This window comes from Lytechinus pictus, chromosome 4 (assembly GCF_037042905.1).
Source record: "Lytechinus pictus isolate F3 Inbred chromosome 4, Lp3.0, whole genome shotgun sequence".
In the NCBI taxonomy this organism is placed as follows: Eukaryota; Metazoa; Echinodermata; class Echinoidea; order Temnopleuroida; family Toxopneustidae; genus Lytechinus; species Lytechinus pictus.
Genome location: NC_087248.1, coordinates 11,026,814 through 11,041,891, shown reverse-complemented (window position 1 = coordinate 11,041,891; position 15,078 = coordinate 11,026,814). Strand labels below are relative to the sequence as shown.

Below are 15,078 nucleotides of genomic sequence, written 5' to 3'. Positions count from 1 at the left end.
GGGGGGGGGAGAGAATGTACATATATTACAGGCAAGCGCTGATTAAACAAACGCACATTATATACTGGACTATGTCGAAATATGGATCAAAATTATATCTAAAACTTTAATAGACATGATAGAGTACTCCAGAGATTGTAGTGATACATGGTGTAATGTAGCGTGTATGATTAAAAGCTACTGCGGCATTTTCCGATGAAATTCATTTTTGCTCGACGGTTGTCTTTGTCTTTTCATCCGTTAAGAAATCTAACCAGGAACACGAACCCCAGCATTTACATTTCTCAAGAAAATAGGCCTATGTACCATACAAAAACCCATATGAAATGGAAGTATGTACTGGACCACGTTTACGATCGGTGATTTTAAGGCAAAACCATAAGTTGTAATTTAAATTCTTGTAAGCTTATTTATCGCCTCGCTAATTGCTTGTAGTTTGCTTTGATTTCTGTGTTATAAAGACAATACAAAACACTGCTTACAATACATAATCAATATACAATTAGCATAATCCATTATACAAAATATTGATGAGAATGAATTATTGGTATATCACGTCTGTACGTCCTACAAATTTTCAGACTGGGCTTGATGCATAATCGAATGAATCACGATTGATAGAATGTTGTTGTTTTTAATTAAAAGAAAAAATATTAATTCCGAATTGCAAGGAGCAAAATTACGGCTGGTATCCTATTCTTGAAGTTAAAATTTTCAAAGAATATACAGGCGAGGGTATATTTGAGATAAATCATATGTAACGAAAGCAGTAGCGTTACACCACTCTTTGTTCTACATTACTATGGTTATTTTACCGAGTTTTGCAGACGAAATCCACACCATACCAGTTCACAGAACTTCACACTAATCAAGGTAAACACACATTAAACAATAACGAGTATGTTATATATGATCAATCGTTAATGTATTGTAATATTATTGTAATTAAATAGGTCAAATACAATACAATAATCAAATTGAGGAAGTATGAGGTCAGATATCTCGACATAATTAGTTTAATTCAAGTTCAACACATGGCTCCCCCATTATTTATTGCTACTCAAAATGCGCCGTGCATACTTCAGTGTTACTTTATCATGTCTGGGTTTCAATGATGAAAAAAGGTTTAGTCGAATGGAAGTTGTCTTGTGGAAGGGAAGGGTTAGCGAGGAGGGCATGGGAAAGTGTAGAAATATGTAAAGGAAATATAGAGAATAATGAGTATTGGAATATTGTGAATATTGTGAATATAAATGACATAAAGTTGAACAAATTATTTAGTCGATTATCATTAGGGCTTTAACCTTGCGTATTTTTTATTATCAATTTTTTATATATGGAAGATGCCCCCAATCGTATAAAAGCATTAATATGACCAGAAAACAGCAGGAACCTTCATTTTAAATGCCTGTAAACCCCTTTAATTACACAGCTCTTTGTATCATAAAGATAAATCTACCTTTAGAGACACCTACATTATATATATCCCACCAGTTTCTTCCACCAGCTCAGCCATACGCGTGTAATTTGTTGTTTGTCACAATAATGTGTCATAAGTGACACAACTGTTCGCTGTTGTAGACCCTATATTTCTACTACACCTGGTCACACCGTGACGCGTTCCGCCAATTATAAGGCTGTTCGATTCCAGCTGATGACTCCCTGCGTGTAGTAGGTCAATGGTACAACCAAGAAACGGTTTTAATTGTTTCAGTTGGGCATTCTAGAACAAGAGAAATTTTGAAGCAAGAGACCTATATTGATGTCAACATGGGATTCTCCAGACCATGTTCATAATATCTTAGTAACGTTTCATCTGACTTCCATTATAATCATTGATGATGATGATGAAGGTGATGATGATGATAATATCCCAATTTTAATACCATAGCACCGGCTAATATCGCCATAATTTTGCACACAATTTGCACACCGTTTGTTCCTTGGTTTTTTAAATATTTTTTTTGGCCTTTTATTCATTCTTGAGTTCTACTCTCATGAGTACAAGTCAAGAAAAAACGCCAGTATGCCAATGGAGCTAACAAGGCTCGTTTAACATTTTTGATGAAATAACATTTGATATCAGGCGCAGAAACAGAGTCTGGTTTTACTGGGTGCGATCTTGTCCGAAAAATATGGCAAGTGGAAAATAAATAAATAACTGAATAAATAAATACATAAATTAAACATGAAGAAAAAAGGTTATCAGTTGAAAATGAAGGGCATTTTGTTTAACGATAGATTTTACAAGCAAAGAAAAACAAATGGAAGAATAAAAGTCATCACCTATGGGTGCATGACGAAGGCATTCTAAGTGGTGTTCTATTGGTACGATTAGGTTTTCATATTTTACGGGATGCGCCCTCACCTTCCGCCGCCCCCCCCCCCTGGTTCCGCTCCTGAAGATCATGGATATGCCTGTCTTCAAAGTAATATTAGGATAAATATTAATTGATAAATAAATCTTTTATACATCGAATAATCAGGTTATTGGTACATACATCAATTTTTTACATAAATTATCGGTAGTTGTCATAATTTAATGTTTCTTTTCTCTCGATGTCATTTTAGAAGAGAAATTAATATATCAACATTCAATGTTTCAAGTTTAATATCTCTTAGATCGGCCTCGAATGTTCATGGCGGGAAAAGTGCTATTAAAAAACATGTCAAAGTTTTATCAAAATTTATACGAAACAAAATAAGAATTGTAAAGCCTGTCAAAATTTGATGGACATCACTTCACAAGATGTGGTGACGACTTCAATCAAATTTTCTTCTAATCCCACGTTTGCCCTACATTTATTTTTCGTGTTTCGGAAGTGCAAATGGTTTCGACACCATGGGGTGTGAGGCGAGATCAAGGGCCCACCTGGGGCCTTTCTCCGAGTAATTGGGCGTTATGGTCGGTGAAATTTGCCCTTTATTCCAATCGTTGAAATTCAGTGAGAGCCGAAGGGGTGGGGCAACTTGGGCATGTTATAATACGTTGACAAAACAGAATTGTCATCGGAATCTACAAAAAATAATGTCCTCGCTTTGATTTCTTGTCATATCAAATGCCATGTGAAGGCTGAATTTTGCCATTTTCCTTTTAAATTTGTGGGTTTAATATGACAGCAACAATCGGAACTTTCTCCTTAAATTTAAGTTGTCAGATCTGACAACTTGTCTTGTCGGATGTTAATGAACCGACACCGCCACCTCCTAACCCCAGTGCTGCCTAACCCCCCCCCCCCCGATGATGCGGCGATTTCATGGGATTTCGGTCTGTTGGGGGCGGGGTAGACGACCCTCTCCCATATAGGCTACTATACGAAATCTTCCAATGGAATGAAAAGGGTCAGTTCATATCTAAAGAAGATATAATTATATACCCATTATGTTTGTGTTATCCACTATGTACCATCTCCAACCCAAATCTCTGCTCGCAAAAGCCTTACACCTGCTTTCACTCCAACACCTTTCACGGAGACGAGAGGATGAAGAGGGGGGGGGGGGGTTCACGACCAATTGGTAGCTTACTGGAGGAGACGGATGTGGAACTATAATATTATCGTCAACATGAAATATTGCGCTCGAAAACAACCCTTATATAGATATGAAACTTTCCAAGTTCTCTTCATTTATTTTCACGCTGCGATTCGAGGTGTGTTGGAAAGCTGTTTGGCTGCCATTATATTTATTGAGGATAATCACCGACCTATATTTGACTTCAACCATTTCATGGTAGATTGACATATTTATAGAGATGCTGAACCAACCGCTCTTTGATTAATTATTAATCTTGAAATTATTGAGGAAGTATAAACGATTATGTTAGCATCCGGTCGGGATTGAATGTCGCTGATTAGATGAGGGTGATAGAGTTGACACCTTCAAGAAAAAGTTGAGGATTGCTCGTCTTATTTTTGTATCATTTTCCGGTGATATATATCATTTTGTTTTCAGCTATGAAAGTTGGAAATCCGGTAAGATTTTTTTTTTGCTATTCGACACTCACAGTGATAGGTAAACGCTGCAACTCTTCGTATTGTGTTTTTTGCTGTCTGACCCCCCCCCCCCCGTAGTCATTTAAAGAATATCACCTTTATGATTTGTTTTATTACAAGATATTTTAATGTCATAGTATCCTTTTGTGAAAAAAAATCCTGCTTACCATTGTAAAATAAAAAGCCTGTATACATACTGATACCCCCCGCCCATTGTATAGAATTTTGTGACTACATTTTTGACCTGTAATGATGTATACCTAAATATCGATTATAAAAATGAATAATCACGTAAAGTAACAAATTATCGAGAAGAACAATCACTGATTCAAACAAAAATTACCATGATTCCTTCAAATTCTGGAAATCACTTTTTTAGATTCCAATTATCTAACATCTCATATTTTTCTTATATACCCCCTTTCTTTCAAATAGCGCGAATGTATCTCTGTCCACGTTGGCCAAGCCGGATGTCAGATTGGCAATGCATGCTGGGAATTGTACTGTCTGGAGCACGGCATCCAGCCTGATGGATATCTTCCAAATGGGAAAGACTCCTCCTCCTCCTCAAGGTCGACCGATGAGGCCTTCAACACCTTCTTCAGCGAGACAGGATCAGGAAAGCATGTTCCTCGTGCCATCTTCGTCGATCTCGAGCCGACCGTCATCGGTAAGGCCAACTACTATTTGATAATGACTCAACATTTTAAGAAAAAAAATGGTACAGCTTGGCAACTTAAGCAATGGCCAATACGAATGGAAATTATTAAAAATTTAAATAAAACGTTGAAGGTGCAATTTTGCTCCCTACTAGAACGAAGGGTGCAGACATGCACCTATAAAGGGGTGAAGTTGCACCTATCACATATATCATTGTGGCATTTGGGATGTTGGTTAATTTGCATATTGAGGAAGAATGGAGATGATGGCAAAGTTGTTGGTGGTGAAGATGGTGGTGCTAGTCTCGTGCAGTAATGGTAGAATAGTGATAGTTATGAGAATTGTGAGGTTTGGTTATACAGTTTTGAGTACGGTCGGTATGAACACGATAAAGAGGTGGTGATAACGAGGAGTTCTCGAAGTGAGGACGGTATAGTTATAAGGACGGTCGGTATGAGAACGTTAAGAAAAGGACATCGATATAGATGAGAACAGTGGTGATAAAGGGTTCTTTTGAAACGAGGACGGTACTTCAGGATGGTATGAGAATAATAATAAAAGTAGGGTCAACATCAATATAGATGTTCACAGTGATGATGATAATGAGTTTTTGAGACTAGGACGGTGATTATTATTAAAGGCGGACGGTATGAGAGCTATAAGAAAAGGACGTCGATATAGATGAGAACAGCGGTGATAATGGGGAGTTATCGAAAAGAGGACGGTAGTTATACGGTTGGTATGAGAACGTTAAGAAAAGTACGTCAATATAGATGTGATAGTGGTAATAGGGAGTTTTCGAAATGCTGACGGTAGTTATAAGGACAGATGAGAACGTCATTTTGTACCGTTCTCATAGCGACCGTCCTATAATACCACCGCCGATATAAATAAGATAGTGGTGATAAAGGGAGTTGCTTTGTACGGGAACGTTACAGTCAGATCGCAAACGATATTGTCTAGACAGAAGTCAAACTTGTGGAAAGAGATAGAATTTGGGTAATGACCCGAATCTGATCAAAATGACTAGAACTGAATCACAAAGATGTGACTCGAAACTCCAGTAAAACTCTGACTGGTATTTTTGAAATAGTATTGCATTTTGTTTAATATCTAGAGTATCATCATGTCGTTACTTGGTCGGTATCATGATCCATGCCTTGCATCTCATACCACTTTCAGTAGACCAGCTAAGTCGTAAATTTTTAATTTTTGGAATGCCGCGTGCTAAAATAGCCATGCAGGTCCAGACCGGTGTTATTTTGACGCTGCTAAGCACCAGACCAGCGCCATCCCTAATCTTGAAGCTCCGCTCTGCTACGCTTGCGGCGCGGACTATTTATTGCGGGACTGCGGATCTGGTGCAGACCAAGTCCTTATTGCGAATTCAGACAACATTAACCATATTTACTGCGACTCCAGATGTGATGTTATCTACACCAAGTTCCATCACGAACTTTCTTTGACATGTTGAGGGAGCTACCGAAGCTTCATTCATCAAGGCAGGGCCCGACAACGAATTCGAATTTATGGCACTTGACAGCTCCGCATTACATCGGAAATGCAAATTGATAATTGATGCTTGGCGCGTGCCAAGGGGATAATCGTTCGTAACAAAATAAAACTGGGATATCGTCTGCGGGCAATAGTGCGTCTAGTCGGGTCGCGTCGATCCTTCATCTCGACCGGCAACATTCCAACCATTCCATAAGGATTTATCATACTTTGTACTCGTCATACTTAGGGGGCTTGGGGAGAAAACAGCGTGAAAACAGGGCTCTCAACTCGCGTCTGTTTGGTTTTGTTTACTTCTCAGTTCTCTTTCATTTTTGTTTTTGGTCTCTTTGTTCTTGCCATTTCTTTGTCCTTCTTTACCTTTCTTCATACAATATTTCATAACTTTCTCCACCCACGTCTCTGACTCTCCTTTCTGATCTATAGAGCTGTGTATCCTTCGTCTATCAGGAAAATATCAAAGTTTCACATTCATTTTGAAACTTGAAAAAGTGAATTGGTTTTGGAGAAATATTTTTATGAGTTGGGGTAAAGCCGGTGGGGGGGGGGGGGGAGGATGCTGGTGACGGCGCAGGGTGAATGAGGTACAATATTTCTCCATTGATTTGTCGTGAAAACTTTCATCTTCATACTCATCCACTCTATCCTATACCTGACGGTTACCACCATAATTATCTTCAACTGTCAAAAAAATAGCGCCTAGTCATTCATAACAGAAAGATAACGAATAAACTCTTTCGAAAAAAAAACCAAGACGCCATCCTCGCACCACCCATCAAACCAAAACCATTGATGAATGATATCGCGGTGACAAGTGCAATCGGGATGGGTTTCAGAGGATAAACTTCTGTTTACATCCTCGTAATTGAAGAAGGCATTTATCGAGATCCTAATTCATAACGAATCTTACCATGCAATCTAATATATTGCGACCGAATTCTCGCGATAATGCGAGATGAGGGGTTGAAAGATATTCCACAGCTCTTATTCCATGTATACTCGGCGTCAAGAATGGAGTAGGCCTATTATAGCCTTTATAGGGGCGTCGGTCTTGAAAAGTGAGCTAGCAAAGCCTCCTTATTGAAGGAGAGGATTCCATGGTTTCGGGGAGAGGCTATTAGTGTACTGGCCTATCCCATTCTTCGTTGTCCATTCTGTCTCACAAACATATTGGAATCATTTATCAATTATATACATCATCTTTCAGTATCAACTCTATTTTCCTTGTTTTCACCTATCCTTGGTTCAGCTTTATCTTATCGTGTCCATCATTATGGTGTGATTTCTCAGCCCCCTGTCCATTCCTCTAAATAAGCTCCCATGCAACCAGGCAAACGCGGCGCCATACCAATACAAACTTATGATGTAGTGTTTTCTTTGGCTGTAGTATGTGTAACATACAAGTTTCTCTATTTCCTGTTGCACCTAAATAGTGGTACAAGCCCCACTGCAGTCATCCCATGACCCTATCACCCCAGCTCACAGCTTTAATAGTATTACACCCCTTGCCTCATCTTGTTGTGACCATTTCAAGTTCCCCTTTTATCTTGCTATCTTATCTTTTCTTCTGCCCCTTGCTTTCTTCCAGTTGTCTTTCCTTCTCATTTTGTTTTCAATTCCATTGTTTAGTAAGAATCTACCTCCAGTACGGCAAAGCTAATTATTTTTTTGCCAATTTGGAATACTGATTACAGAAAGTTGATAAGCGTCGTCATCATGGTCAAAGTGATAAAGGCAATTTTCGTTTCGTCTACATAGTGCTTGCGGACGCCAATATTATTAATTGAAGATAACCATGATAGCGCGCTGACTAAGAGAATGGAATTACATAGAGAAATGGTGAAAAAGAAATAATTAACATGTTCAGAAATGAAAACTGGGGGGGGGGGGGCAGGCGGGGGGGGGGGGGTTGACGTTTCACAATACATCCTCTCCGCGTCTCCCTCAAAATCATTTTCTTTAACCGGGTCGATTCCTTATTTGTCTCTCGAATGTAACCCTACAACCATCTTCACATTCCCGTCAGACTCTGTATACATCTGTTCCCCCTCTCATACTCTTTCCACACTCCCCTCTGCTCAGAACATACTTTTGGGGACCTTTTCATACGTCAAGCTCTGCTTCTTTGTGGTCCCAAATGTTACATTTCTGTTGGTCAAACTTTGTAATATATCGCTTGATTGATTGGTTTGAATAAACTTGAACTTAAACTTGTATAAGGGCCCTCCATCTGTCTGTGTATATCCTTTATGTGCCTCCATCCGCCAAGCATACATGCTCTCAACTTCTTCGCCTCATGTCATCTATTTTGTACCCCCCCCCCCCGTCTCAAATCTTCACCCTCCCCAAGTTTCTTATTTGCACAAATGTCGTGATGGATTGCAATCGTTTGAGGGGCTCTCCATGGAAATCTAACCTCCTCCACGTCAACCAAACCAACGTTGGCGACCATGTTACTCACAATCGTCGTCACGTGCTATAACAGCTGACTCATGTTCCACCATGTTCTTCTTGAAATAGAAATGTCAATGATTTGTCGACTTCATGAATGACATGATTGTCAATTGAAAGCGCCGTGCGTTGTGTCATAAACACGTCTCACGCGATGAAGTATTTAATGACCGATAAGTGATGACTATGTTAAATGATATGTTTACTGAGAGATGGATAGATAGAGGATGCTGTGTACGAGAATGATAGCAACAAGGAGAGAGGGGGAAACAAGAAGAAGAAGAAGAAGAAGAAGAATGGGGATGTTGATTGTTCCTCCATGTGCATACGAATGAAAATGTCAAGGGGAGGTGAACATCTTCCATGTAAAAAAAAATAAAAGCTATCATAAGGCATGAATTGAGAGAATGAAGGGGTATAATAAAATTAATAAATCCAAAAAAGTATACTAATGATTGACCAAAAAAAACATGCTGGTAACAAAGCTTGTCTATAGTGACAAAAACGAGTGGTATACGTTACCATGGTTACTTATGATAGGAGTCAACATATTAATACCATTCTAACCACACGTTCATCTTTACTCTCCATCTTCTAGACGAGGTTCGAACCGGTACCTACCGTCAGCTCTTCCACCCCGAGCAGCTGATCACCGGCAAGGAGGATGCTGCCAACAACTACGCCCGTGGTCACTACACCGTCGGCAAGGAGATCGTAGACCAGGTCTTGGATAAGATCAGGAAATTGGTGAGATATATATGTCCAGAATTCCCTTCTTTATACATTGCTATAAGGTTATTCTTCTCAAATCGATTTCAATGGCATTTTTTAAAAATCGCAGTGCAAACATGAATAAATTTGCTTCCATGTGTCCGTGAGGAGATATTTTGGATCATTTGGCTTATGGCGTCTGTCTCTCAGGTAGTTTACTAGGGAAGGAACTGAAGTTTGTTAAATATGATAGTTATTTCTTTACTGTTTATAACGCTTGTTAAGGAAATAAAAAAGCTATGTGGAAGGGGATGGAAAAGTCTCATCATGGTCAGAATTAAACGGCGAAAGGAAACATCCATAAAACTTGATTAAAATGATATGTTGAGGAATGACATTTAGTAACAGGGATGACTTAAAATATCGTTCTTTTTTTCAGGCTGACCAATGTACAGGTCTTCAGGGATTCCTCATCTTCCACAGCTTCGGTGGTGGTACCGGCTCAGGATTCTCCTCTCTTCTTATGGAGCGTCTCTCCGTCGATTACGGGAAGAAATCCAAGTTGGAATTCGCCATTTACCCCGCGCCCCAGGTATCTACTGCCGTGGTGGAGCCCTATAATTCTGTTCTCACCACCCACACCACCCTTGAGCACTCTGATTGTGCATTCATGGTCGACAACGAGGCCATCTATGATATCTGCCGTCGAAACCTCGACATTGAGCGTCCCACCTACACTAACCTGAATCGTCTGATCGGCCAGATTGTCTCATCCATAACCGCATCGCTTCGATTCGACGGCGCCCTCAACGTTGACCTAACAGAGTTCCAGACCAACTTGGTTCCCTACCCAAGGATTCATTTCCCACTGGCTACGTATGCTCCTGTAATCTCTGCTGAGAAAGCCTACCACGAGCAACTGAGCGTTTCCGAGATCACTAACTCTCTGTTCGAACCCGTCAACCAGATGGTGAAATGTGACCCGCGTCATGGCAAGTATATGGCCTGCTGTCTCCTGTACCGGGGTGATGTCGTCCCCAAGGATGTCAATGCTGCCATCGCGCACATCAAGACCAAACGTTCTATCCAGTTCGTCGATTGGTGCCCCACTGGCTTCAAGGTCGGTATCAACTACCAACCACCTACAGTCGTACCCGGTGGCGACTTGGCCAAGGTGCAACGTGCCGTCTGCATGTTGAGCAACACCACAGCCATTGCTGAAGCCTGGGCCCGTCTCGACCACAAGTTCGATCTGATGTACGCCAAGCGTGCCTTCGTCCATTGGTACGTCGGAGAGGGTATGGAGGAAGGAGAGTTCTCTGAGGCTCGTGAGGATCTGGCTGCTCTCGAGAAGGACTACGAAGAAGTTGGTGTTGACTCTGTCGACGATGACGCAGCCGACGAAGATGACCAAGACGAGTACTAACTTCACTTGAAGAACTTTAATTTAAAGAAGAACTAGAACTCTATAATAAGAGCTAAGAATAATAATTTCATCTTGTACTTGAAAACATTCACTGAGACTTTGTTTCGTCAAGCTTTTGGAGTGAACTTTGTTTCTATGAGCTCCCATATTGCAACATACTGAACTTATTCCTTTTCCTATGATCTCTCTTTTTTTGCAGAGATTTGAAGAGGAAAAAAGTAGTTATGTTAACTACTTCAACCATCTTGCAATAAACTATTGTACGAAGATTATTTTTACGGAATTGCTCAGTATTATTTTATTCTCGAATCGGAAATATCACCTCAATTCTTAGTTTTGTTAATGAATAAATGTACACTGGTATATCGATAATATTCCACCAGGAAATAACTATACATTAACATATTCATGATCTTAAAAAACATAGAACAGGAATGATTGAAATAATTAAAGCCCTTGACGGAAATACAACCAACAGCTCACTTCCCGCTACGTGAATCTTCCGTTCTGCAAAACCCTTCCTCATTTTTGTTTAAATGCAACATACAGGGAGTGGGTGTCGTTGCATTGCTCTGCCAGAAAGTGTGATATCATAAACGGGGAAGGAAGCTATTCAAAAGTACTTTGGCAAACAGTACTAATACAATCGGTATACAACGAAATGTTTTGATGAACGAAATATTTTTGCAGAGTAAAAACATTACTTCAATGGATATAATGTTGAACCGGTTTTCAGTTTCTGATAGCTTCATGGAAAATTCGGTTGGGAAACATGACCCAAAATGTTAAAAAATGATGTATATTACTAAACATGACCATGTTGAGTTGAGTTCAAAGTGAAGTTTCTTCCGTTGCCTTAAACTTTCTTTGCATTTCTAACCTTATGAAAATTGATCAAATCACGAAAAATGTACATGAAAATATAATTGGAAAAAAAAAAAAATCTATTTGAAAAATATGGTTCAATGGATCTGTTCATCTTTTATAATTGATGATCTGAAATGATTTTGTTTTTATTATAAACTGCTTGGAATTAGATAAGTAATACAATGTTGTGTTGCTATTTGATAGGACATTTCGCAAGTTATGATTTGTAAATTAAGGCATTCCTTTGATACACCAGTTTAATCACCTTTGGTTGTGCTCGAGAGAAATGCTGCTTTTGTAACTGTTTTATTTATAGTAGCTAGTTTTTGTTTTTATTTATTTTGATTTACTATAGAAAGCACTTCCTAAACTGTTCCCCTGTACAATCCATCGAGTCGGTCAGACCTTTCCAAACAGACCCCGGGGAAGAACAGGTTGGCTATTAATAGCCAATCTGAAACGGGTCTATCCCTACGATTCTGCATTGTAAGCTTCATTACTGTTATATTGTTAATTTGTTATATTGTTTTTTAATTATTTGATTATGTAATGTTATTTTGTTTATATTTATGCATTTTTAATCGTGAATAAAACCAAACCAAACCAAACCAACGGTTAAGAGTTCTGAGCTGATCTGGGCACCGTAACACAAAGTTTAGCGATGAATAGCAATTATGAAAGAACACTTCTGAGTGGTTCCTCGTCAGTATTTTTCGCCTATTGCGCGTGTAAACTTGATCTTGATTTGTCAGTTCATTTAGCGATTGATAGCTCGTCTTTTGTTACGGAGCCGCTGGGTGGAGTCGGTGTGGCTGGCGTGACTTAACCGATAATTTGGAAGAGCAATTCAGATTGGTTCCTTGTCAGTCTACTGAGCAAAATGCGCATGCAACGATGATCTTGATAGGCCAATTCATTTAACGATTGATCGCTAACCTTTGTGTTACGGGCCTTACTGGTAGTATAATATTGTAAGCGAAGTTAAGAAGAATATAAAAAAAATGACGATTATTATTGTCGCATAAATGGCATTCCTTTATTTTTTATTGCTCAATAGTTAGACAATTAATTCATGCCAATGAAGTGAAAACTGATGGATGCGGTTTTGATGTAAGTTTACAAACGATCACTTTACTAAGGTTTAGATTTGAGAGGCTCGGCATAATTTTTCAGTTTCGGTGCATGTAAGGTGATACTTTTTTGCCAATTGAAAATTATCAAATGCAATAATGTGATGTCATCATTAATTAAAACAAATGTAAATTCGTACTTTTTGTGAAGGTGTAATTGTTTTGGCTTGAAAATATTGATATGAAATGTTCTAAAATTGTTTCTTTAAAAAAAGAAGGAGGAATTAACTCTTCAACATTGATGCACGGTTATGCAAACCAAGTTTAATGCAAGAGGTGGACATAACATGTCCCATAATTTCGAGGCAGAACTAAAATAAGGGGTAAAAATGCTTATGCGAGTACAATGATTATAGCAATTAACGTCGCTTTTTTTAATACTAAAAAACGGCACTTTTTACGCAATATGCTTCTATTCTATGCATGAAATTGATGTTCTCGCCAATAGAAAGTTTGCAGAACATTCATTGCAAAAATTGATGCTTGCAAACTGGGAACCATTTCATTAAAGTCGATAAGTTGGGTACCTTGTGAAAAGGCAGAGTCCTGTGTTTTGGGCGGGAATCTTGCAAGCGGTCTTTCATTACTAGCTCTCACACGTCATTACTAGACAAAGACAAAACAATGTAATACATAGACAACAAAATGGGGTAGGCAGGAAAACTGCTAGGAAAAGACGCAACAAGCCTTTTTTTAGTGGCATTCCTGCTAAAAGACGAGGAATGCACAGACCCGTCCTCTGACAGCTGGCAGAGTGGCATTCAGATACATTTGATTCTTAGTCAATTAAAAATGATAGTTGTCAGATATGCCAGCTTGTTTCGGACACCCGTTGATGTTTGATGAAAATGCTCCCGGACACATTGTGCTGTTGAGTCATTAATTGATAATAGCTTATAAGTAGTACATGGATACCAGATAGCTAAGCTACAAGGCAAGAAATGACCAGAAATCGGTTCAGTCATTATCATCATCATGTTGCACCATAAATAATACCAAACTTTAGAATGGAAAAAAACAGAACAAACAAAACAATCCTGCATTCAGTTTTCATTTGATATTCAGCTAATCACTTATTCTGAGCTGCAGTTGAAGTCGGGAGGTAATATTTTTCCATCAGTACTTGTGTACCCGACGCCAGAGGGCAGTATACCGTAGCCATAACTTTTTAATGAATAAATCTAAGGGAATGACGATATAACACGGTTTATTTAGTCAGACTATGCCTCATGAATATTCAAGGAAACATGACAAGTTACGATGTAGCGTAACTTCCTGTCCATCAATCAGCTAGAATGTCTGTTTAAAAAAAGCCCAATTTTTCCCAATGTTTGCGATGGCGCCTGATAAGGCCAGATTGATCCATTTTTTCATTGGCTTTTTGTCCCGAGTCATGTAAAAATGAAATGCAGAATTTGTGGTAAGAAAGATATGTTTATGTGCCTAAGATATATGCTATATGTATGCTGGTAGTTGAATAATAAATTCTTGTCATAAAAAAATCGTTTGTATCAAGCACTTGTGTCCAGATTGCCACCTGAATACTGTGTACATGTAATTAAAGGGATACTCCAGGCTGAAGATATTCATATCTCAATAAATAGAGTAAGATTCACAAAGCAAAATGCTGAAAATTTCATCAAAATCGGATAACAAATAACAAAGTTATTAAATTTTAAAGATTTGCATTATTCCGGTGAAACAGTTCTAGGCATGTCTTCATGAATATTCAATAAGCAAACTGATTATGTCATATCCCCACTTGTTCTTTTGTATTCTATTATGTGAAATAAGGTCTATTCAAATTTTTTCTACCAAGAACTAAAACAATTGGATTGACAACTGATTAAGAGCATTGGTTATTTATTGCTGCAACTTATTTCATTATTTCATTAATAGAGATACGGCATTTATTTACACATTGTTTGAAAAAAGGAAACAATTATGATTTCATGTAATAACATAAGAAAAAGGAAAGTGGGGATGTGACATCATCGGCCCACCTAAGGAATGTTCATTATGACACCACAAACTGTTTAAAAAAATATTGCTAAACTTTAAATTTCAATAACTTTATTTGTTATCCAATTCTGATGAAATTTTCAGCATTTTGCTCGGTGAATTTGACTCTATTTAGATATAAATATCTTCAGCCAAGAGTATCCCTTTAAAGGAGAATGAAACCCTTGAAACCAGCTGAATCCATATCGAAGAGAAAAATCAAAGAAACATATTGTTGAAAGTTTGAGGAAGATTGAATGAATAATAAGAAAGTTATGAGCATTTGAATGTCGAGATCACTAATGCCATGTAGATCCTCCCATTG

The 15,078-nt window shown here is 38.4% G+C and overlaps 2 protein-coding genes across 2 annotated transcripts; both read left to right on the top strand.

Moving 5' to 3' along the window:
• The first annotated feature begins 3,953 nt into the window (after nucleotides 1-3,953).
• On the top strand, nucleotides 3,954-9,551 carry LOC135153974 (uncharacterized). Its single transcript, XM_064098968.1, has 4 exons — nucleotides 3,954-3,971; nucleotides 4,428-4,662; nucleotides 9,217-9,365; nucleotides 9,540-9,551. Exons 1-4 carry the CDS (start codon nucleotides 3,954-3,956, stop codon nucleotides 9,549-9,551), a joined length of 414 nt encoding a protein of 137 aa, XP_063955038.1.
• On the top strand, nucleotides 4,432-14,247 carry LOC129259560 (tubulin alpha-8 chain-like). The gene is made up of 3 exons (XM_054897838.2): nucleotides 4,432-4,662; nucleotides 9,217-9,365; nucleotides 9,769-14,247. Exon 3 carries the CDS (start codon nucleotides 9,853-9,855, stop codon nucleotides 10,753-10,755), a length of 903 nt encoding a protein of 300 aa, XP_054753813.2. The 5' UTR covers nucleotides 4,432-4,662; nucleotides 9,217-9,365; nucleotides 9,769-9,852; the 3' UTR covers nucleotides 10,756-14,247.
• Nucleotides 14,248-15,078: the final 831 nt, after the last annotated feature.

Excerpts from the sequence above, each read along its gene's own strand:
- LOC135153974 (XM_064098968.1), top strand. Across the intron at positions 4,663-9,216 it reads TCTCGAGCCGACCGTCATCG|ACGAGGTTCGAACCGGTACC; the intron begins GTAAGGCCAACT and ends TCCATCTTCTAG.
- LOC129259560 (XM_054897838.2), top strand. The coding sequence starts at position 9,853 with ATGGAGCGTCTCTCCGTCGATTACGGGAAGAAATCCAAGTTGGAATTC.